Source organism: Orussus abietinus, unplaced genomic scaffold (genome assembly GCF_000612105.2).
Source record: "Orussus abietinus isolate OABI.00-Male unplaced genomic scaffold, Oabi_2.0 scaffold137, whole genome shotgun sequence".
Classification (NCBI taxonomy): domain Eukaryota; kingdom Metazoa; phylum Arthropoda; class Insecta; order Hymenoptera; family Orussidae; genus Orussus; species Orussus abietinus.
In genome coordinates this window covers 4,967-30,294 of record NW_019394423.1, presented here as the reverse complement: position 1 = coordinate 30,294, position 25,328 = coordinate 4,967, and the positions used below count along the sequence as shown (strand labels likewise).

At 35.7% G+C, this 25,328-nt stretch overlaps 3 protein-coding genes across 3 annotated transcripts; 2 read left to right on the top strand and 1 right to left on the bottom strand.

Moving 5' to 3' along the window:
• Window positions 1–4,832: 4,832 nt before the first annotated feature.
• LOC105694663 (apoptosis regulatory protein Siva) lies at window positions 4,833–6,398 on the top strand. The gene is made up of 4 exons (XM_012415534.1): window positions 4,833–5,020; window positions 5,380–5,570; window positions 5,641–5,792; window positions 5,922–6,398. Exons 1-4 carry the CDS (start codon window positions 4,903–4,905, stop codon window positions 5,965–5,967), a joined length of 507 nt encoding a protein of 168 aa, XP_012270957.1. The 5' UTR covers window positions 4,833–4,902; the 3' UTR covers window positions 5,968–6,398.
• A 498-nt stretch (window positions 6,399–6,896) lies between these two features.
• Window positions 6,897–10,292, top strand: LOC105694654 (GATA zinc finger domain-containing protein 14-like). The gene is made up of 2 exons (XM_012415520.1): window positions 6,897–6,960; window positions 7,361–10,292. The coding sequence occupies exon 2, from the start codon at window positions 7,388–7,390 to the stop codon at window positions 9,257–9,259; it is 1,872 nt and encodes a 623-aa protein (XP_012270943.1). The 5' UTR covers window positions 6,897–6,960; window positions 7,361–7,387; the 3' UTR covers window positions 9,260–10,292.
• Window positions 10,293–17,261: 6,969 nt separating this feature from the next.
• On the bottom strand, window positions 17,262–24,485 carry LOC105694705 (copper-transporting ATPase 1; the record flags this gene model as incomplete). The annotated part of the gene is given in 12 exon segments (XM_023432259.1): window positions 17,262–17,394; window positions 19,293–19,451; window positions 19,659–19,879; window positions 19,954–20,157; window positions 20,355–20,941; window positions 21,059–21,929; window positions 22,149–22,382; window positions 22,503–22,692; window positions 22,770–22,999; window positions 23,336–23,557; window positions 23,718–23,998; window positions 24,079–24,485. Coding segments are annotated over 12 exon segments (3,739 nt in total), but the record flags the coding sequence as incomplete, so codon positions are not given.
• Between the last annotated feature and the right edge of the window lie 843 nt (window positions 24,486–25,328).

Below are 25,328 nucleotides of genomic sequence, written 5' to 3'. Positions count from 1 at the left end.
TATCTATGATGCAAAAGGAACATTCCCCCAAATTTCACGTTCCTATGCCCAGCGATTTGGGCTGGCCGATGATAAGTCAATCAGGGAGGGAGGGGTATTTATATGTATATAAAAAAAAATTGCGAAAGAACTATATTTTGGTGTACATCCTCATTTGTCGTGAATTTTCGGGTAGGCCGATCACCCTAGACTATTCCATCTTTAAAACAAGGATTACGATGAATGCCTGCTCAAAAATTACCATTTTCATTTAACCGTTTCAAATGAATATTTTCGATAGCATTGAACAATTTTAAAAAGTCATTTTACCTAAGTATGTACACTTTGGCAAAAGAAAAGAATTAATAGATAACTAACATTTTCGGTACCTTTGCTTCTACGTAGTCGGCGGTCACTTCCATAGTCGGATATTCTACCAATATGTATGCAAAATATGACCTGGAGGGAACTAACACTTTTTCAGATATCCTACCACAAAGCATGCAAGTTGACATTGCTTCGAAAATGGCTCTAAAGTTTCAAGACAGTTTTTTCTTTTACGCAAAACGTTAATATATACCTAAAAGTGATACGTTAACCCAACGTCATCGTGATAGTATCCGTGATACTTTATGTAACAAAAGCACGAGTTACGCGTCTTTTTGCGCAGATGCAGAGGACGAATGTGGGCATTATTTCATCCTAAAACGTTTGAGGCTTTCATGTCCTGCCCCCATTTGCCTTCCCATTTGTTTACATCCTCCGTCGCGGAATGGCCAACTTTAGGTACCGAAGTCAGTCGCAAAAAACCGTTACATCGAGTGCATTTACACGTTGCGTGACTTTTTCCTGGCAGAAAAATCGGTATTTTCACCCTGTCGATAGGTATGAGCTCGAAACGCGTTAACGCTTACGTCGAGTCGGGATCGTTCGACGGTTCTTTCGGGTGAAGAACTCGCGATCCGACGTCGAGTCAATTACTTTTGTTCCAGCTGGGAGCGGAACCTTCCTTGTCGTTGTCCCTAGTACAGCCGAGAAGTCGAGGAGCGCCGGAATCAACGGGGCTTTGCAATACGAGATTACGAGGTCGTTGATCGGTCCGGGGCAGGGGGCGGATTAATAACCGTCAAGTAGATAGTCGAGATTGAAGTTAATCGGAACTAGATTAAAGGAACGACGTAAACTTAAACTGAGAATACTCGTAAGCTTGCGGTTATCTACTTACTAATTGCGGTTTAATATTAACTCTAATTAAGCGTAACTACTTAACGATAATAGTAATAACTGAAAAGACAAATTACCGGCCATATTAATCTAGGGATTTTATATCAAGCAGATGTAAGGGGAAACACAAAAAGTAATAGGACTTGGGTGGCGTTCGGGGTGGATGCAGCAGCCGTCTGCGAGAGGGTCATCGTACGTTTCCGTTGCATCGATCGTTTGCTTTACGCCTGATGTCTTTCTTGCACGAAACCGATCGAATGCACTCGACCCCGCTTAAGAGTCATTCTTTCCGCCGCTCGGCTCCAAAGCTCGACGCCTCTCTGGCTCCTCGTTTCTGGGATTCGCGACCGGCCGGTCGTCCACCGACCCTGGCCGAGAACTATTTTTCGATACGACACCTTTCCCGAGGGAGCCCGCGTTCCGCTTTCGTCGTTCGAAACTTCTGTTCGCCTAACAGAAATCCTCTTGCGCGAGCGAGAGTCCGCCATCTTGGTCCCGGCCGCGACCGCTCTCGGTCGCCCTCGAGCGCGTTTTTAAGGCATTAAGCTAGCGACTAGGCAATTTTTATACAATTTATATATAAGCGACTCGCGGCTACTTATTTATTGCACGTTCTTGTTGGCGTTTTGTTACGAGCATCGCGTCCTTCGCGAAAGGGGGCGCGAGGTCGGACGTATGTTACTATACTGTAAGATATTCTCTTTTATCGCTTGATGTTTAAATGATTTATCACTGTGCTTCTAATATATTTATATATGAATATCGTATTGCGAGTCTTTGCGCGGACCTGGTCTCTGGGATCGAGAGAGGAACGCCGCTCGGCGTTTTCATCTTCTACCGACGAGACGCGACGATACTCTTATTAGCTAGTCAAAGTTCGGTCAATGTGCTTGCGTGATTTATCGTTGCGTTGACCGCTCTATTACATTTAATCGGACGCCGATCCTGTTGCACTTATGATTTCTCGGGTCGCTCATCGACGGCGTTAACACGCATCCAGATTGCGGGGTGCAGGTCGCGTTGCTACGTCTTCATCTTACTCTCCGCGCGCTTGTCGGTACTATCGCTATTAAATACTATTCGCCAAAAATAAACACCAAGGGATTGAGTAGCGGGCAAAAGATCCGGGAGATTATTCCTGAGTGGTCGAGGGCAATATCGGTGTCGTATTTGTTAGTTCGGATTTACCCCGTAAGATGGACACCTAGCAAGCTCGCTTTCGGATTCGCAGCGAACGTCGCTTACGTTGAAGAAGGATCCCAAAATCGCGCTAAAGCTTCGAAAAGCCTCTCGGATACCGCGTGCGCATCTCAAACTCTGTCATTCCATGTACGCGAAATAAAACTAGTCGGCAGGAAAAGCGGCGAAAATCGAGGACGCGTAATGGCGGGGCACTTGCGGTTCCTTCAGTGGTTCCTTCGAGGGTGACCAAAAATGAACGTCGCCACGTCGTTACGGAAGTTCTCGCGGAATTAGCTAAATAACGTAATTTTAAATGACGACTGAATTGGAAATTGCGAGCGTGGACGTGTGTGTAGTTTGCAAGAGGGAGCGTCGAGGAAAGGTGAAGCAACGAAAATCACCTCGAAAGAATGACTTTAACGACCGGGTCGTCTTTCATCCAGGGTAAACGCATCAAAGTGCGCATTTTATTCGACGCGTACATGTTCATTAAGGTGAAGTAAAACCCCCTTCAAATCAATCGATTCGAATAGAACGCTTTTTTTTAAGGGTATTAGACCAAACTGCCCGAAACTTTGACGCATCACTCCTGATCATCTAAGAATTGTCCTGACGCATTCAAAATTTGGATTTTTGGAAAAAATTTGTTAACTTAACCCAGACCAGAACTAAAATGGCGTCGAGCTCTCATATTTCGATCAATATACAATTATCGAAGGCTCTGATATGAGAAACGAAAGGGTCGGGACAATTTTACGACAATTTAGAACATTCTGGTAATCGAGAAACTCGCATTTGAACGGGATAAAGGCAAAAAAGTGTTGTATGTGCTTCTGTGCTAAAACGATGGGAATACGAGGTCTCGGAGTGAAAATTTAATTGACCTGGAAATCACAGATGGCGCAGGGGGTCCCTCTGCAGTCAATTAGGGCCCCAGAAAGCATGAATTCAGAGGATTTCTGGACATTTACTTCGATTTCTTGATATTTATTGTACGAAAACAACAGGTGGAGTATGCCATTTGGTACAATATCCAATATAATTCGATACAGCTGTCAATATAAAAACCAACGTCGGCAACGTAGGCATTTAGAAAAATCTTCTTTATCGACGTCGATCAAGTTCCTCGACGTGTTTCACTTCACCTTAATTTGTCGTCGAGTCAAGAAACGAGCCGCGTTGCGGAAAATACCTCCCTACTTTTTCACGTTTCTCTTGGATCAAAGAACGACCCGAGATGAAATTCCATTAGTTCGGCGGTTAATTAGAACCAATGAGGATTTCCGCTGAAATAAGTAAAGACGCGAAGCACAAGAAAGGTAAAAGTTGCTAAAGCTTCCTCGGGCGACCGTATCACGAGCTTTTGTTCTCCTTAGATCGATATGCTCAAACGTTGTAGCGATATCGCAGATAGAGAAAGGAAACGTTGCGTTTTATGAGATAAACGAGACGGACTATAATTGAATTGGTCGCCGTCCCTGTTCCCCATCAGGTTACCCAAAGAAAGATTTATTTTCGATGGTGAATCCATACTTCAGATAACTTACATAAGAGATAAGTGATTTAGGGAAATGCGCATCGTGCGATCCAACAGTCATGCCCGATCGACAAAAGCTCCTCGATACACTTTGAGGTCGAATAAATCACCTTAGAGAGAATGGACGCGCTTTGTAAGAATAATTTTTTACGTGTAAAATATACACTAGGACGTAGTCATCGATTTTCGCGTGGCCGAGACGTTAGAGACCTTAGTTGTTATACCGGTTTTCAGTTGTCGTTCACTTATGGGGCAAACTATAGCTTACGATGTACAGTTGTCGCATTACGATTAAATACTGATAATTATCAGGTAATAACTATTAATTATTATATATTATTATATAATATATCGTCAGTTTTCATGGAAACGAATGATCGCGTCAGGGAAGGTGAAAAATTGTAACATATTTGTTGATGGCCAATATCAAATATGTATAAAAATAATGATGCAACATTACTAATAAACAAACATTACTAACGACGCGTATTCTTTACCCTGATCCGTTCGTTTTAAGGATCTTTTTATATAAAAACCCAAAGTCGCGATAATTGAGGATACAAATCTCATTGGGAAGAGAGCAGATAAACACGACTTAGAATGTCGAGTTAATTTTATTTCAGATATGCTAGTTTGTTATATTTATATTTAATGAGAATATGTACATACATTTCCACCCGACATAATATATATCGTTATCAAAAAATCGACGAAGAAGGTAATTCCTGTTAATCACATTTTTCTTTCTTGGTTATTAGCATCGTCCGTATGAAATTCATGTTCGAATAATTCAAGCAAATTATTAAGAGAACATTATTCAACCAGTATTTAAATGCTTATTAATGAAGTACTACACTTTTCGAAGAATAAGGGAATTAAATGGCATATGATCGGACAAAATGGCCGAGCTTGTACGCGAGACTTCTTCGTGATACGAGACTCCTTCTAGATCCTCGATATTGTTTTTAATTACTGTAAATATGCCAAAACGAGCCTGCCCTTTCGACGAGGATTTATCTCCTCAGCTGAAAACACACGTGGGGCAAAAAGAAGTTAATAACGGAGTTTCAAAAGATGAACGTATGAAACAAGTTTATGGTGAGGTTATGTCTTTCAAAACAAACTAAGATTACTAAATAGAATTGTTGTTTTGTTTTACATAGAATGAAGTGTTTATATGCCGCATAAAGCAAATGATTGTTAATTTTAGACAAAAATTAAACTACAAAAAACCTGTTAGTGTATATATTGTCTGTAATTACATTTAACTGTACTTATAATTAGAATATTTTTAATTATTAGGAAGCTTCAATTCAGGCAGCGAATATTTTTATTATTAATAAATTAGATTGTGATTGTTTCAACTGTACAAACCTTAATGGGTATATTAGTGTTTTTTGGTTTAATTGCATATTTTCAAGATTTATAATATTTAAACAATTACATTCCATTTTCAGATCGAACACTGAATCTACTAAAAGAAGGTGCGAAGGAACTGGCTCATAGATTAAATGAATCCGATAGTATAAACTCTATATCATGTTTTCCGCAAAAAATTCAACCATGCCTTAAATCGAATCGGCTTCATTCTAAACAAATGATACTAAACAATAAACTGCAACTTGAAAATTCTGACAAGAAAATACAGGTACATGGTGTTTTTCAAACATGTAATTATTATTATTTATCATTAAACATAAGTTATCTCTTTCTTCTAGGAAAAATTACCTGATTTATGTGGCTGCTGCAGAATAATAGAATCAAGCGAATCAAGTAAATGTCGATACTGCGATCAAGTCCTATGTTCCGGTTGTTTAACGGAATGTTCAAAATGTACAGAAACATACTGTCAGAATTGCTCGTTCATTGTGTTAGTATACTTTTTATTAACCATTGAAGTTTATTTATACTTAGCTATTGTTCTTTTGCTTACTTACAGATCGATATACTTGTACCAAGATAGTCACTAATTAACGGTTTAAAATTTCCATTTTTTCAGATATGAAAATGGAGAACATACTATATGCCTCAGTTGTTATGAATGATTTTCAATACTTTAGAGCCATTTGTCATTAGAATTAATTTATTGCTTAGTCTGAAATTGCATTACTTCTATTTGTTTTGAGTACAATAGAACGAAAGAAAAATATTTACCGCATATAGCTTTTCTAGATGAATCATGCTAACATTTAATGAAATCCATTTTTACACAATAGGGAACTTACTATTATACACCATGTCGAATAAGATTCCAGACATTTGTACATACAAAAACAATGGAGAATATGTTACATTCTTAAATTATTGTGGATGATTTTAAATCTCTTACATCTGTTTTTAATGTTTAGTATAAGTTATTATTTTATATACTTTTCTATTACATTACCTTCCAACTTGTGTGATTTCGGGGAATAAGAAAAACCGCTTGTGCAACAAATACATGTTGAGATACTTAATAAAGTTTACTTGAACAAAACTCTACCTAGTTTAATAACATCATTTTAACATACATTAGCGAATCCAAATGCCTTCCCATAATATATTAGTTGCACTACATCCATTGATATACAGATGAAGATGGTAGCAAACTAAATTACTTATCATATACATAAATTCAATCATTAATAACATTAAATACTTATAGGCAATTTTTTGTTAATTCGACCATATAGTGAACACTTGAAATTTGTCAATATTTCTTTTCAGTCACTGCTAGGTGACAGAATTTGAAAAGCATGTGTAAGTGAATAAACAAATAATCGACTATAATAAAACTTATTAAAGGTCGTATGCAAAGAACGGGAAGAAAGACGCTAATTGGTTAATGAAGATGTACATAGTTGGAACATCTTAATTCTTAGCAGCACTATTCCAGATCAGTAGTTTTGATCTAATGTGATTGGTGCATTTGATTTCGAGTTTCGATATTTTTCAAAAGTGCGCACGACTTTACGTCGTATGTACAATATCCCGTCACATTGTCTTGAAACTCGTTAGAGACACAAAGTGATTGTACGAGGAGGAATTGTAAAAATCACGTAAGTACATGCATATTTTACGATACTATTATCGGAATTTGTGCAGCTACATTTTAATACTTATCACGAAAATTTATACCTCGTAAACAATCTAATTGCATAGTATTTAAGTAATTACTTTTAACGTTGATTCCAAGATCATAGACCTGTTGTGGTATGCTTTAATCTAAAAAATTTACTTGAATGAAATTCAACAAGAATTACTTTACTTTCCCAGTTTTCTCGTTTACTTCTTACAATAAATAGAATTATGTATTAAACAAAACGTGACTAATGTTTTCAGAAAAACTTAGGTCAAAGGTCTCCAATGCCTATCTGTGCTTTTTAACTAAATATTCTGTTCATAATACTATTACTTAATTGTTAGTTTCATTAATTTAATGGATGGTCTTCTATTTAGGACATTGCGGTAAATACAAAACAAACTATGGATCAACAGGAACAAGAATCGCAACTTGACAACCTCCCATGTTTTGATACATTGTTCGAATGCGAATCATATAACTTGAGAACTCAGAGAAAGAAGAAAGATATACCTTCCAATGTAACAGGTATTACCAAGAAAAAGATTACAAGGAGGCAATACCGAAAAAAAATACCTGTAATTGAACAAGAAATCAATATAACAAAATGTCAGCAATCGTGCATACAAAAAGCAGGTGCAGATGATGTTACACAATATTCTCAACCACTTTCATCACCCGAGCTCTATAAGCTATGTTATATACTATGTGAACGTGCAAAGATGCAAGCATCTCGTAAACTACATACATTTAACAGTCCATCTACAGATCATTTCAATTTCAAAAATCAGAACAATCTCATAAATCATTTGAATGCACAGTCAATGACTATGGGCTTTTTAAATAATGTGGAAATAAATGTTCAACCAAACAAAGATTTAACAACCAATAATGGAAACGAGTCAAGGTCTTTCGGACATGAGAGTCTAAATAATACATTTATTAATAATAATGTTCAGTGTAGCTCAAATGTAGTTTCACCACACAGTAACACAGATAACAGTAGAATGAAAAACATGTATCAAGAAAGTCATGGAAATTTTAGCTACAGTGAAAATACTCAGTTTCAAGTTCCGAACAATACACAGAACAATGTTTATTTCAACCATGTTAATCATGCTATAACTCAAAGGAACCAAATACATGAGGGTATAAATGATAAACATATCTTCCCTGTGCAATATGAGTCTTCCAATTTAAGCGTTTCTGGTTCATTGTTTAACAATCAAGATATCGCTTTTGGGCACGGTACAGAAAATATTTTAGACTTTCCTGCAGTAAATACATATTTGGATGACATTACGAATGCATTTATAAACACTCAATATCGTCCTGCAAATAGTTACAGCGATAGGTCTTTACAATATACTGACCCAATAACAAAGTTTAATGGACATGTAGCGGACAACAATATAAGCATGAATACAGAAAATTATCCATTAAATGGGTTAAATATTTCACATCCAACATCGTTTAACACAGTTAATACTGTAAATAATATGCATGACTTTTGGATGGGATCAGCTAAAGGAAACCAATATGCAGTCAGGAACAATAACCTTAATCCTGGATGTTCAATCTTATCATCTTGGAATAATTCTCCATCTGTTTATAATCCTATTGTAAACACTCAAAATGTACTTTTAGGAGATGATGATATACATTCGTCCCTGCCAAGATTTGATAGGATGGATTTGCCAACTATACACAATTCAAATTGCATTGGAAGTAATATTTTACCATGGTATCAAAATGCCGTTCCACCTGAAGATTATGAAAACACACACCCTGTGTTTAATACAAATTTACCTCTGGGAGAAGTAAACGATACAAAATCTAATCTCAGTGTTTTGTCCACTGAAAACAGTACAAAAATTAATACTTTTAACGAGCAACCTTCTAATGCGTTACAACATTTTGAAACAAATAGTTCAATTCTACCGACTAATACATATACGCACAGTAGCATAAGCAGTACTAATTCGTATTTAACTCAAAACTCTTTTGATCGTATAATGCAATCTTGGTTGCCAGATCCATCACATTCTAATAATTATGCATTATCTTCACAAAATAATTATAATCTAAGCCAAAATTCCGTAAATGTAGAGTACCAAAAAGATACTTCCAAATATGAACAACCGGATTCTCCTGATTGTATAATAATCGAAGATATTTCAAGCAATGGCCCAATAGTACAAAATGATAAAGAGAAATACAATAATATCAATTCTTTATCAAATCAACATGGACTTGATTATCAAAGTTATTATTAATAACATTAAAAAACGTTCATGCCTGTTATAAAAAATGCAGAGCTTTTATGTACTTCTAGAGTTATCTGTCAGCAAACCATGCAAAATGACAACCTTACTGCATTTCATGGATCAAAATAATTTTTATATTCTAAGTTACACATTTTGTGCGTCATTATTATTACACAAACATTATTACTATGTATGTTTCATAAGGAGAAAGTGTAAGAAATAAGACTGTTTTATGTATGTGTATACATAATCACGCTTAAATCATTCTGTGATGTCTTGTGGCTTTGTATAACAATTGACATGTGCTATACAGTTCTGTAAAACATTATATTATAAATATAATATTATATTTTTATACAGTGCGTACCATAAGAAGCAATACAGTATCATTCAGATGTTTAACTAATGTTATAACTAAAGATTATTTTGTTTAAATAGTGCTGTATCAATGTATAGATATAGGGAACCAAAGTCAGGGGAAAAAGTATGTTTTATGTTTTGATATAACGACCCATCCTGTTGCATTATTGTTTTCACAAATATATGTTTTGTTAAGATAATGTATTACTTATGGCTACATATATCTTTTTATCGTTTAATTTTAAGGTTTATAACTTGTATTCGTATGAGAAAGAAACAAATACTAGCAATACACTGTGTTAGGAAAATTAATAAATGCTAATATATCACGTATTATTTATTTGAACATTATTTTTTCAACTAATATTCTTTACTTGACTGTTGTCTTACTAGTTGGATCCAATAAAATCTAGAGTAAAGGAAAATAAATATGTCAAAAAGGTATAATCAATATATTAAGGCAGACGGAATTCATCATACGTAATTCAATTTATGTAAGAAATATAATTAGATCTCAATATGTACAAGTTATGAATGCCAAACATAGGGAGTACAATGAATCTTACATTATTGAATCATTTAGTACCTCATCCTTTGCACTGTTTCTTAAATAGCAATAAAGTAAGAAAATTACAAGCTTAATCTGTCAATTACTCATTATCACGATAAATCGTAAAATTAAGTAATGAAAGTAAGACTAAGTGAAACATTTAAATGGATATACTTATTACAGAATAATTTCTACTTGTAAGAAATATATGATCAGATAGTGTGTTCAATTTTTTTTTTTGTAATGAGCTAATAGTAATAACCATACTGTATGTATTAAATTTAAGTTTCTATTACAATCGCTCTATTTTGTTTTTAAGAAGTTTGTACTAATGTTACAAAAAATAAACATTTTCGTACTATTAGTGAAATATATTATATTTAATGTTAAAATAATATTGTCTAGATCAAAATACATAAAAAATAATTTAATTCCTCTAACTTCGATAAGTTAAATAAATATAAATACTTTTTAGATTCTTCATTTTGGAAATGTTTGAGAATAAATAAGTAATTATGCCCATATTTTTCAAAATAAAAATTAGTCCAAGAAGTCAATCCTGACCGTCAATTTAATGCAATCATAACCATGCATTTTCTACATTCCCACTGAACACCAAACCTAATAGTTACGTAACTTAAAACTAACAAATAACAAAACGTTTGTTACAATGTAATAACCTAACTGTTATGTAACATAGAGCTAACCAGTTACATGACATTTGTTACAACGCAGTAACTTAACAGTTATGTAACATGGAGCTAACGGGTTACATAACATTTGTTACTATCATATTTATATAAATGTAACGTAACTTTGTTACCTCATGTTACCTTATGTTACTGTCCTGATATTATTGTGTGCATGCAGCACATATTTGTAACAAAACGGAACTACATGGGTGCTGTCAATTATTTTATTACATCATCGTCATTGTCAGATGTCATAAGATTAATATATGTCATACATAATATATGTCAAACAAAATATGTTTGTTTACTACTCGTATGAGAAAATGTGACTAATTCGTACACACATATACATTTTCAGTTATTGTTTGCTAGTCACATGAAATCCTAATTGTCCTTAAATAAAATCAGATAGTTTATCATTACATAATTTCATTGAAAGTCTGATTTGTCATTTAATATCTAACTATTATCAAGTAGCAACAAATAATTAAAAGTAAAAAATTATATAATTTTGGATAAAATTGCGTGACCTTTTTTATTAAATGTATGAAAAATTAATATTATTTTAAGGTAACTGAAATTATAACATTAATATAACATGTTACATAATATGTTACCTTACCGAGTGGGAAATAATAACTAACATCTAACTTCCATGTTACTTTTATGCTACATAACATGTTAGTTTCGAAAACGTAACATTTACCCAACAGTTACATAACAGTGTACACTGGGATGCTGTAAGTTTCATCAAATATACTTAGAGAAGATATATTTTCAACAAAATGCAAGGTTGAACGTTACGTAAAAATACTTTATTTACGGTAGCGCATAGTACTATACGTATTTCCATCTAACATATAAATAGTTAAATCATTTCCGGTGTTATATAATATAATTATTCACTTCAGGTAAGTCCTAGTTATTTCATGTGACGTCGGTATACGAGATGTGTCCGGAAAGTAATGCAATTTGTTTTGTGCTGGTACTTAAGGGGTATGGTCACGGTAGAATTGTAAAAAAAAAGATTTTTTTTTGCTTAAACGATGCTTTAATATTGTACCGTCGCGTCGTCCACGTGAGCGTTTGTTGCTGTCCTCAGGGCGTAAATCCGGGACCTCACGATTAGCAATGAAACTCTCGAACACGACGATAACGCGACGACCGTACGCCAACTTAATTTTGTACGGCTGGTTTTTAAATGAACATGGATCTGAGCTAAGCTGCTCTTATGGTCGGGCGATTTCTGTTGAAATCCGTATGCTGGTTCTCTTGTTGAGAATTGACTGGTTGAAGTTAGTGAATCAAGTCGACTGGTTAAAATGTGGGAACCAAGACGACTGACTGAAAGTAGTGAACCAAGTGACGCTCTTCGAGGATCACAAAGTTCTCGAAGGTAGCATCCGCATGCCTCCCTTGCGGAGTGGGAGTTTGACAAGTTTGAGATTCTCGAATCAGAGAGTCGTGTGGGAGGAGTAATGTTAGAAATTCTGAAAATACTTGAGTTTTCTCAGGAAAAAACCCCCACAAAATGTAAAGGAGGAATTCCTCCAATGCCGATTGGTTAACTCCCTTGGACGTGCCAAATTTTTAGGTGCCGCCCTTTACTTCGTCCTTGAGTGTCCCAAGTGACTCGCACATGGGGTCGTCCGAGATCGACAAGAGTTGCCCGGGCACGGAAAATTCCAAGGACCACTAAATAGTCGAACACTTGGGCGCCTTGGAGTCAACCTTTTTACGGGTTTATTAGGGTTGGACCATTTGAAACCCGGAAATTTAGCAAATCCAAGGGTTTTTTGAGAATAAATGAAACCGTGAGCGTAAAGCAATATACGTCGCTGAGTTCGACGTTTAAAATAAATTGCTACGACCGCTGTAAAGCGATAAAGAAACGAGAAGGAAAGTTGTTTTCGGCATTGGGGCTGAAATCCTGAGAATTTGAGAAATCCGATTATTAAACATGTGGTTGAATCTAATGTGTCAGGATGTGTGTACACAACAAGTATCATAAGAATAAGTTACCATTCGACTTATAGCGAAAAAAATTTTCTTTACCAACTTTGAGTGTGTAACGTAAGCCTACCTGTGGCGCGGCCGTAGAGTACCCGAGCGCGCCGCGTGACACCCTCGCATTTTCGGAGCTATACCATTAGAGGGCACTATTGTCTACCTGTACAAAAACATACCTATAGAGCATTATCTATGTCAGTATTACCGTTGAAAGGACGCCGTTCAGTTGCTCTTCTCCTTTTTGTGCGTGATTTTGTATTGTGCGAGTTCAAACATTTTTTTGCAAGCAGCCGAAATGAGTGGCCAAAAAAAGGTTTATCTATCAAAGAAGGAGTCAAAACCAAATACTTGGTCTTCGCATAGGACCAATATTTCGATGCGTAGACCGGTAAATAGATACTTAGCAAAGGCAGATGCAGAAGGCGTGAACGCGTCAACCAAGAAACTACGACTGTCAACAAGTTCGCGTGATATTGACATTAACGCCAAATTCGGTAACAGATTTATAAATTTCGTAACTGTTATGAGCGCAATTGCTCAAGTGGATGTTTGCAAAACGTGCGGTCAAGATGTAAAAATCAACCATGCGCGGTTTGGGTTTCAAGATCGTAAATTCTTGTAACCAATGTGAAAAAACTGAAATACCTAATTGCCCTTATGTAAGAAATGGGTATGAAATTAATCGCAGAATCACCTTGGCAATGCGATTATTAGGTGTAAGTTTGAATGGTATAAAAAAGTTTTATGCCTTCATGGAATTGCCGCGACCGATATACCATTCCTTTTATGACAAACTTGTCGAAGCAATTGCCGTAGCGACGAAAACTGTGCGTACTATGTACATGCAAAGGGCAGCTGCAGAAGAGAAAGCAACGTCACTTGAAAAAGGACAGAACAATGGAATTACAGTTTCAGGCAATGGATCTTGGCGAGAGGATATTCTTCTCTATACGGCATTACATCTCTAATTGGTTGGTTCGCGGAAAAGGTCGTCGATGTAGAAGTTAAAACAAAATATTGTAAATCCTGCGAATTTTGGAAAGGTAAAGAAAGCACGGCAGAATATGACGAATGATATGAGAACATCAAGAATCATGCCAAGGCAATCATGAGGACTCTGCAGGAAAAATGGAGGTCGATTCCGTTGTCGAAATGTTCGGACGCTCTGAAAAGTTACACGAAACGAAGTATGCCTATTATACTGGAGATTGCGATAGTAAAACTTACAAGGATATTATTGATTCAGCTCCTTATGAAAATCTAATTGTACGAAAAAAAGAGTGTATCGATCACGTCCGGAAGCGTATGGGCACTCGGCTCCGAAATTTGAAGTAGAAAACGAAAGTACTTGGCGGCAAAGGAAAGTTGACAGGAAAATTAATTGATGAATTGAGTATATATTATGGATTAGCGATACGAAGAAACACAGGCTGTATTGAAAATATGAAAAAAGAAATTTGGGGAACTCTCTACCACAAGATTTCTACGGACAAGAACCCGCAGCACGACAATTGCCCTTCCGGTGCCGACTCCTGGTTTACGTGGAAAAAGCAAAGGCTACGGATGCTCTTGCTTCTTACCGGCATAAGAAGCCGCTCAACACCGAAATTATCGAAGCTATAAAACCAACTTATGGAGAGCTCTCAAACGTCGATCTCCTTACTCGCTGTTTGGGGGGTTTCGCACAAAACAACAATGAGAGTTTTAACTCTACTGTGTGGAGCCTTGCACCCAAGAGAACTTCCAGCGGCAAATTGGTTTTAGATATAGCTACCGATATTGCAGTGTGCACCTTCAATGATGGCCTCAGCAGTGTAATGGATATCATGAAAGTTTTAGGCATGACTATAGGACCGCAATGCTATACTTTTTGCTTAGAAGTGGATGCACTGCACGTCGACTACGCCAAGAGATCGCTGTCGGATGCGGCGAGGGACGCGCGCTCAAGCGCACTATCGTCGAGGAAAGCTGAAGATAAGGAAAATCTTACCTTAGAAGGCCAACTTTATAGAGCTGGCATCGCAGACTAAAGGTAAAAAATTTTTTTGGTTCGATTCTTCAAGCTTAACAACAAAAAAGTTATACGTCAAATCTTAAACGCATTTTTCTCAAAACGGGTTTTTTTCTAATTCGTGTTATAAATAACCAACAAATTTCTTCCGATTGACTTCAAATTTTTAAATCACCTTTTTAATTGTATTTCGCAGAAAAGTACATACGGAATTTTTGATTAATTAAAAACTTTCCATTTTATGAACAGCTTTACACCAAATTTTTCACTGGAAATTCACCTAACTTCAAATATCTGCCATTTTCGAAAAAATTAATATTAAAAAAATTCCATATGTACTTCTCTAGGTATTCTTATGTAGATTAACCAGAATTTTTTTGTTTTGTTCTAGGTCAAAAATTGTGGATGCCAAATGTCACGCCGTGGAACGCCTCAGAAAAAATATGAAAACAGCAAATAGGAGTTGTCGGCCATTTTGCATAAGAAAATGAACAAAGAGAACTATTTTTGTTACTTTGATACATACACTAAATAATTATGTAATTAGTTTTATAAATAAATTACTTTTTTATACAAAGAAAAATTGTTGAATATGCACATGATTTTATACCCGCTACCGTGGCCATATCCCTTAAAGTGGGCGCAGTGAGTTCCGACCGATTGGATTAGGTGAGGGGGACTCTCAGCTTCAAAGCGATGCTTTCGCCAATCTGCTCCGAGCAGTTGGGGCGTCAAGGTCGCTGTCTCCGCGTACCTCTGTTTAATGCCTGTGTCACGAAACGCGATGGAATCATCACTCGAGCAACATTACACAATAAAGTTTTGTTCGAAACTGAACAAATCTCTTACAGAGACCCAACAATTGATTGTGCAAGCTTTCGAGGATAGTGCTCTATCGTATTCGCAAGTTTCGCAATGATTGAAAGCGTTTAAGGAAGGCCGGGAAAAAGTGGTCGACGAATCCCGCGCTGGACGGAAATCACCAGCACAACCGACAATTTGACCCGTGTGCGCGATCTGTTAAATTCTGACCGTCGGTTGAGTGTCCGGATGATTGCAGAAATTCTCAACATTCCCAAAACAATTGTACGCGAACTGGTGACCGATAAATAGCACATGAGGAAGGTATGTGCCAAGCTGGTTCCCAAGCTTTTAACGGACGATCAGAAGAATCACCGAGTGACTGTCGCGACTGAACTTCTCGAACGCGTGGAAATTGAACCTTCTTTCTTGGACAATGCCATTACCGGGAGCGAAACATGATATTTCGAGTACGACCCAGAAACAAAATGTCAAAGCTGTGAGTGGCACACCTTGGGATCCCCAAAACCGAAAAAAGCAAGAATGAGCAAGTCGAAAGTGAAAACGATGTTGATTGTCTTTTTCGACGCCCGGTCCACAAAGAGTTCGTTCCTGAAGGTCAAATCGTGAACGGAGCCTACTACGTTATGTACTGGAAAAACTGCGATAAAGGGTCGTCCGAGTGAGAAAGGAGATCGCCACTACCTGGGAGCTCCACTATGCAACGCTCCATGCCACACCACTCTGCGCGTCCGTGAGTACATGAGTGAGCACAAATTGGCAACGCTGCCGTAACCCCCCTACAGTCCGGACATAGTTCCGGCCGACTTCTTTCTCTTCCCGAGGATCAAGACCGCCCTGAAAGGAATCCGTTTTGGGTCGATTGAAGCCGTCCAAGGTGCCATGACGAGGACCCTTGCCGAGGTCCCCGTTGAAGTCTTCTTGACGCGTATCGTGCATGGCAGAGCCGCTGGAAAAAAGTGTTTAGATGCCCAAGGGAACTACTTCGAAGAATATTAAACCTTTGTAACGATATCTACAATAAATCTATTGGTTAAAAAAAAATTGCATTACTTTCTGGAGAAACCTCGTATACATCGATATGATAAAATATCAATGTGTAAAATGCTTACTTTATTTTTATTGCCTAAAAATATATGATTCCAAATACATTAGATTTATATTTTTTTTAAAATCAAAGTATACAAAAATAAATGTTCTTTACTAAAATTGGGTTACGAACGTAATTGTGTACAAAATAATTAAATACTATACATAATGGTTTACTGAACATATGCTGACATTACATAATATAACTAGGTTTCCCTAAATCGACACATTCTACTACGTGAGACTGGCATAATCTGTATGTCAACACCTGATACAATATCTTATACACATTTATACATTTTAGAAGTTTTAATATTAAATTATGACTGCATTTCTGTAATTATGGATATATGCTTAGTACGCGGTATAATGTCCAATTTTTAAATCCATGAATTTAAAATAAATGTGTACAACTTAATTTTACAAATGCTTATTTGTTAAAAATATTGTAAAGAAATTAATATTTGAATTACCCATTTATAAAGGTGTAATCGCTGCATTAATTTTTATGCTCTTATGGTAATTCGAGAAATCCACTGCCAAATCGTTTTCATCTATCTCGTTTGCAAGAAGACGTCCTTCTACATCTTGTTTAGATCTTCCAAACATCCTGTGAACAATAATTATTATAATATGGTATTTTTTAAATGTGCTTAACTCTGTACCTTGACACATTCTTAACGCTAATAATGTGATAAAAATAAACACAAATAAAATGTTTCCCTTCCTTTTAAACTCATGGAAAAACAGCTGAAGCTGAAATACATTTTCGGAATGCCACGTGCAAGATCTTAAACAAAAATGAAGCACGTATAGATCTTTACAACATTAAAAATAAATAAATAATATAATTTATTTTGTACATTAAACTAATTCATTATGTGTTTGCAGAAACATTAAAATTAAGCTTGAAAAAATAATTATGATTCTCCGTACCCCAAACTATTTGAAATGTTATTTGATTTGAAGAATTATTGCAACCACTGGTGATACTTTGCGCTGTTGAGATTAATGGTAATTAAATGAATATAAAACAAGCAGTAAATAGCAATTATAGATAGAATATGTACAGTTATATTTCCATCACCAGTATGGCATTAGAATTAGTTATTTACAATAAGTACATCTACAACTAAATTGTAATATGAACTTTACTAAATATTTACAGGATCAGATGACTTACATAATTCGCATGAAAATTCATAATAATTTATTTACAAATATTATACAACGAATGGAGAAGTACCAATATACAATACGACATTGATGCAGTTGTAAAATCTGATACAGATATAAAATAGTCGACTACATTAATATCGCGTTAACATTTCATGTTACAGACAGAATCTGTATTTTTTCTAATTTTCAGTCTTCTATTTGTTTGTAGAGTATGAACGTAACTAGAAATCAAATATAACATAGACTTACATCATAGTCACCATAAGAAAACTAAAGATACAAAACTGAATAACAAAGTTATGGAAAGTTATGCCATCAACATTCACAAACTTGTACTTTTTTTAATGAGTCTCTCATAACATCGTATCTGCTTTTATAATGCTTTGAAAACATGTTTCGTCATGCAATTAACGAAGCGATTTACATCGAGAAAGAAGCTTATGGTAATTATGATTTGACAAAAGTAAAGTTATAAATTAGTTAACGCTATTTTCAGTGTTAAGAAATAGATGTAGCATTATGGGTTTAGTAAAGCTGAATAGGCCGTCATAAATTCTGAGGTTAGAAGCACGAGAAGTTCACGAATTGTTGACCTGCACACCGCAATACATATCAACGTATCTTAAAAAATGACTACTTTATGAATATGTACACGAAATATGTCAGTTAATTAGATTATGGCAGTTTATACACCAGGAAAGGAATTACAGCTAACTGAAATTTACCTTGTCGGAACCAGTAACAAACTCATAATGTCGTGTCAATTTACTCGACCCTTAAAAACTAAATATTTGTTTGAAACCTAACTCTCATAAATCGATATAACGCTTTAATACCAGAAGTTATCATTTAACAGCTTTGTTGAATGTTTGTTGTATTTGAACACGAAGCAACGCGTATTCGCAAATCAATCCTGACGAATATTATGACCACAAATATGTGAAATACCCCTTTTTTAGATAATTATTAATACAAATGCAAGAGTGTTTTTCACCCAACCCTGTGCTCTCGAGTGCTACCTCTGTGTCGACAATTTAACACACTGCACAAGATCGAAGATCTGAATGCAAAGAGTTAAAGTATACAAATTTTTGAACACTTATTTCATCATACCAACTTTGAGGAATAAATCTCTCTTCGGAAGATTAACAGAAACGATTACGGAAAACAATATAGCAACTCAATGTTTCTGTTAAATGGAAATAGAGTTCGTTTAGATCTAATTTACATTTTTCCTTCGTCTAAATGTTTAGTAATGTACTTTGTTAAGCCACAGAAATATCAGAAGTATATGAAGTCTTCGAAAACAACGGGGTCGTCCGAGCATACCTGGATATTGTTGACGATGACTTATTTAGTGTAGATGTTATACCATCATCCAACCCACGATGAATTGAAATTGTATCCAAATCTTTACCTTGGGCTGTGCGATTTATTGACGCAATGTATTCCGGAGTTTCAAGCGATGCTCTTGTAGGTTTACGATATCTGCAACAAATACATGTTACATACATGCAACAGATATTACAATATCATGCATCTAAAATAATACAATAAGTTGTTATAAATATTTAGTAATTAGACAATTTTATTATAATAAACTCAAATGTAATTTTATTATTGCTTGTAGCGTCAAGATGTTCTAGTATTGTTATACGCTAAAATGTAATAATACAACATGTTTCATATACTTACACTTTAAGCATCAATGAACTTCCGACAACGGACACGGAACTCAGTGCCATTGCTGCTGAAGACATCCAGGGTTCCAGGAAGAAACCAAATGGACTGAATAAACCAGCAGCTATTGGAATACCTAGTATATTGTACAGGCTAGCGAAGACAAAATTTAGTCTTATCCTTTGCACTGTCTTCTTCGATAAGTGCAAACACCCAATGACATCCAGCAGATCGTTCTAGGCATTCATACATTTTCAAATATTATATATAATTCAAAATACCATTTAAATCTATGGAAGGGGGAAACTACCTTCATTAACACGACATTGGCAGCCGCCACGGCAACATCTGTACCAGAAGCAATGGCAATGCCAACGTCTGCTTGAGCAAGACCTGGACTGTCGTTAACTCCATCTCCGACCATAGCTACTCTTAGTCCCTGCTCTTGTAACCATTGTATTTTTGCTACTTTATGAGAAGGCAGCACCTCCGCAAATACTTTGCTAATGCCCACCTAGAACATTTTTAAAAAGTTTAACAAGATTCGTCTAAATATTTATCTATACAATATTCCTATCATTAAATGGTTTTAAGGAAGATTAAGTTAAATAAAATAAAATTACTTGAATCCACTCGTAAGAAGAAAATATTTTTGTTTAATAGGAAATATTAAAAAGAAAAAAGTAATGTGTCCAACATATACTACCTTACCTGTCTAGCGATAGATGCAGCTGTTTTTCTGTTATCGCCTGTCAATAAAATAACTTCCAGCCCCATTTTTTTCAAGGTATATACAGCAAGATGCGCTTCAGATTTGACTGTATCTGCAACACTGATCATTGCAACTAGGGTACCATTTACAGACACGAGAACTGCGGTACGTCCAAGATCTTCTTCATCGATCATTTTGAAATCAACTTCTTCCGGTACGACTACAGCATTTCTTTTCATCCATTCTCTGTTACCGATGCACACTTCGTATGAATCATTTGTACTTGTTTGATCTCCGTGAGTGTCAGGACTTAATAGTTGTTGAAGTTCAAAATTTTGTCTTTCTTGTGAAAAAGTTGTCACTGGTACAATATCTACAGAAACATCATTCAAGCTGGCTGTGCAAGTAGGTGTTTTTTTCATCTGGTTGATATAGTTCACTATGTTTTCTGATTTCAGAGCATACGACATCATTGTCTCCAAATAAGATACTTTACACTTGAGACCACAGCCGACGACAGTTTGAAAATTGGAGCATTCACCGTTTACTTCAGATCCGATGGTTTCTTTTACATACCGGACGATTGCTGGTAAAAGAAATGAAATCTTAGTTCTATGAAGAACCTCAATCTACAAAATCTATAAATAAATTGCTAAAAGTTTCGGTATGATATATAAACTGATTATTTCTTAAAAAAAATTACCTGAAGCTATAGGATGCTCACTGTTGGCTTCTGCAGTGCCAATTAGACAAAACAGCTGGGCAATAGAACATATCCTCTCATCTACAAAAATGCCTATTCTGGTTACTCTAGGTGTACCGTGTGTCAGAGTCCCTGTCTTATCGAAAGCAATGCACTGTACTTTATGAGCATTCTCCAAAGCTTCCGCTTCTTTTATTATAATTCCGTTTAGTGCCCCAATACCTGTACCGACCATAACTGCGGTTGGTGTAGCCAGACCCAAGGCACAAGGACACGCTATCGCCAATACTGATAATGCGCACCGAAATGCGTATTGAAATATTAGTTCATTCCTGTTTACAGTACATTTGTTAATGTGATCGCTCGGCGAAATTGGTAGTTCGTCTATATTTATGTAACCGACTATGATCCACGATACTAAGGTCAATATTGATATACCGATTACGAAAGGTATAAAATATCCTGCTATTTTGTCGGCTAGATGTTGAATGGGAGCCTTGCTCGTTTGAGCCTCTTCTACTAGGCGCACGATTTGGGCCAACGTTGTGTGCTCTCCAGTATGAGTAGCCGTTATTAAAAGAGGTCCATTTTGGTTTATAGAGCCACCTATCACTATGGAGCTTGGCGACTTTGGCACTGGCATACTTTCACCGGTGATTAAACTTTCATCGCAAGTCGAATGACCACTTAAAACTCTACCGTCAACTGGAATTTTGGCACCTTGTACCACTTTCAACGTATCTCCGCGTTGAACTAAATCGACACTAACTAATCGCTCGGATAGTACTTCATTATTTGGTCCTAAAGTAACCAAAACTGCTTCTGTGGCTTTTAGAGACAGCAGCTTCGACAATGCTTCTGAAGTTTTGCCCTATAATAGTACAAAACTATGTATTAATATATGCATTGTTTAATTATCGCAGTTAACATTAATTAATTGCGTGAATATTGTTAACCCTCTCATGTATGGTGACCATATACGCGGACAGTTAGGAAATGAAGTTTTCTTGTAAGCGATTGTATCATAAAAATGTCATGTTATGAAACGATACTACGGGAAATAAAAATAGACAATATATCCGTATGTTACCTTAGCAATATGTTCCAACCATCTGCCTAAACTAATGAAGACTAGCAACATCGGCGGTGTATCGAAGAAAGTTACTGGACTAGTAGGTTCTTGCTTAATCATTGCAACTGCAAGAACAATTACTGAATAGACATACGAAATTGTTGTCGTCATAGAGATAAGAACGTCCATGTTGGTTGTCCTATGCTTCAACGCTTTGTAGGCTTCAATGTAAAAATGCCAGCCTCCGAAAAACTGTATAAATGAATTAATAAGTCATGAAACAATATTTCAACAATTAAGTATAAATCTAAAATCTAATTTGTTACAATAATTTAAAGACACAATACTTAAAAAATTGATATACAATAATACCTGCACGGGTGTGGAAAATAAGAAAAGAATTAAATTCTCCCATGAAAGACCTGGTAACACGCAGCACATATCATAATGAGATTTATTCTCAATCCGCATTACTATCATAAAGTACGTCATCGCTATCATACATGGTATCCCAAAAATCAGGGATATGAGGAAAGCAGTTCTCCATTTCCGTATATCCTCTCTAAAAAATAAATTCATTATGATTTATTGTTCTTTAATTGCCAGAATTTATCTCTAAATCGTTCAAGTGATCCTTACTTGTGATCAAGGTAACCTCTGTTTTCCTTGTCTTTATTACTCAAAAGAGTTGCTGTAAAGCCTACTTTATTGATAGCCTCGATAATGTCTCGTACACCAGTCTTTTCTGCATCGTATTTAAATTTCCCTCGTTGTGTGGCGAGTGCTACCGTGGCCAAAGTAATACCTGGTAATTTCTTCACTGTCGATTCTATTTTATTTACGCAAGAAGCGCACGTCATTCCGGTAATCTGTGTAAACCATGTAAATCCTGAATGAGTAACATTCACTGTCCAGTAAAAGGATATGTAAGAATTATCAACTAATTAAATATACTTTTTGTTCACTTTAAGAAAAAACGGCCAACCAGCATCTTTAACATCTTCTAAATACATGTTTTTCGTACTCTTTACATATATAATGTTACTTTTGTGAATAGAGAAATGTTTGGCACTAATCTTCAGTAAAATGATAATATCAATTCTAGTAACGTGAATACTCTACAGATGGATAACGAATTATTAATTTACTACTTTTTAATTAAGATTTGTAGGATCTACCGTTGAATAAGTGTCGAAATTTTTTACCTTCAATTCTACCTCTCCATCTCCTGCACCTGGCTCATCGATTAATGTCGTAGGAAATCCTAAATCGGAAATGCTGGATGCGATATCGATAGGTTGGATTTTGTCGGGATCGTATTTGACTTCAGCCTTAGCAGGCATTAATGCTACTAAAATGTTCTCCACTCCATATAATTTTCTACAATGTTTCTCAATAGCAACTACACACGAAGCACACGTCATACCCTGAAACAAACAATAAAACACATACTTTTAATGTAATTGAATAAAGGATATGTAAATTTATAGTAATACTAAATAATAATCTTACTTAATAATAATAAATAATGATGCTACTTAAAATGTTGAATAGCACCTCTTAATTATTACGATTTTCTTAACATACCTTTATATGCATGAAGCATTTGGACACTTGTTTCCTTTCGACATCTCCTCGTCCATCCATAGGTACAACTCCATTCTTTACATTACCACGGGATGAAGTACTTAAATCCTTAACGGGATATTGTCCATCGATATCCTTAACGAAAGCTTCAAAGCCCATTTCTTCAATGTATGCTGCAATTTGGTTAGCAGTTACATCACCACTACTATAAGAGACCTTTGCCTCTTTTGCCTCCAAGCTTACATCAATTCCTTTAACTCCAGGTTTCTCCGAAATTACTTCTGCATAACGAATACAATTGAGTTAATTATTAAATTTTCACCAAATATGTTTAAAAAAAAAAAGAAATTAAAAATCTTACCAGTTATGTTCTTAATACAAGATCCGCAGGTCATTCCGTTGATATGTATACTGCACGTACTCGTAACAGGTTGCAAAGGTGAATTACTATTCTCAAATGTACCATCGCCCGTTGAAGAAGGTAAAGAGGCATCGAACCCCATGTCGTTAATTGCCTCCACTAATTCGCTGGGAGTTGTTTCACTTACTACATATTTTATGTAACCCGCTTTGTCCTTTAAATCCACTTTTATATCGACGACATCTGGCCGGTCACCTAACACTCGTTCTATAGTGCTAACGCAACTTTGACATGTCATCCCCTCGATGTTAATTTTGACATCAGCTGTGGATCGCTGATTACTAGCCGGTGTTCTTGGGACTCGAACCAGATGTGTCGTTCCTTCGAAAACATCGTCCTCTTCGTCCCTGAAATTACATATTTAATCATTAATAAGGCAATGAAAGATGGGCAAAAAAACATTTTTTCTTTAAATCAAGTCTAATTTATCGTTAATTCCTAGACATTATCTGTGTATTTGGCGTATAGTTTAAGATGTTAAAATTACATTATTATACTGAAAAATATTATTTCCACTGTTTTTCATATTAAAAGCGGCGAGAGATTCTAATTTCTCTAACCTTTCATAACGTTATTGACATGATATTATTTCGAATCGTTTTAAATAAGAAGCTCAAGTTTCAAACTGATTCTTCTGCTATATTCGTTTACAGCGACCATCAAGTAAATAAGTATTATCTTATCTGCTACGAAATACGTACAAAGGTTTACGAGATCCTCCTACGTGGACTAAATCGGAGATTATGTACTGATTTTATTAATTACTTTACGATAGCATTTTTATGAATGCTTAGATATTTAATTAATATTTAACAATAAGAATTTGTGTAACTTGGTTTAATTAAATTTGATAAGACCAAAAATGACACCATGAGCTTGAGCTAAAAACGCTATTATTATTAGATTAATTTGAGGAACACTGATCGTTATTAAACCCAAAAATTTTGCGCTACAGATAAACACAGATACGTGCTTATCGCACAATTTAATACCGGGCTTGTGACACTGCAGGTCTTGTTTTTTAAGTGTTATCAAGCGGAAGGAATTTTGACCGCAAAGCTGATAACGTCTTTCTTTAATGGACTACTCTCCCACGTCATCATTTAATTCTTATAATTTCAATATATATAAAAATGTGTAGAAACTTCTGACCCTACAACTTAGCAAATTTAAATACATCACTTTAAAAT

Bases quoted from the DNA above. Each gene is read 5' to 3' on its own strand.
- LOC105694663 (XM_012415534.1), top strand. From the start codon at position 4,903: ATGCCAAAACGAGCCTGCCCTTTCGACGAGGATTTATCTCCTCAGCTG. The intron at 5,021-5,379 runs GTGAGGTTATGT...TTCCATTTTCAG, and splicing joins ACGTATGAAACAAGTTTATG to ATCGAACACTGAATCTACTA. The intron at 5,571-5,640 runs GTACATGGTGTT...TCTTTCTTCTAG, and splicing joins ATTCTGACAAGAAAATACAG to GAAAAATTACCTGATTTATG.
- LOC105694654 (XM_012415520.1), top strand. From the start codon at position 7,388: ATGGATCAACAGGAACAAGAATCGCAACTTGACAACCTCCCATGTTTT.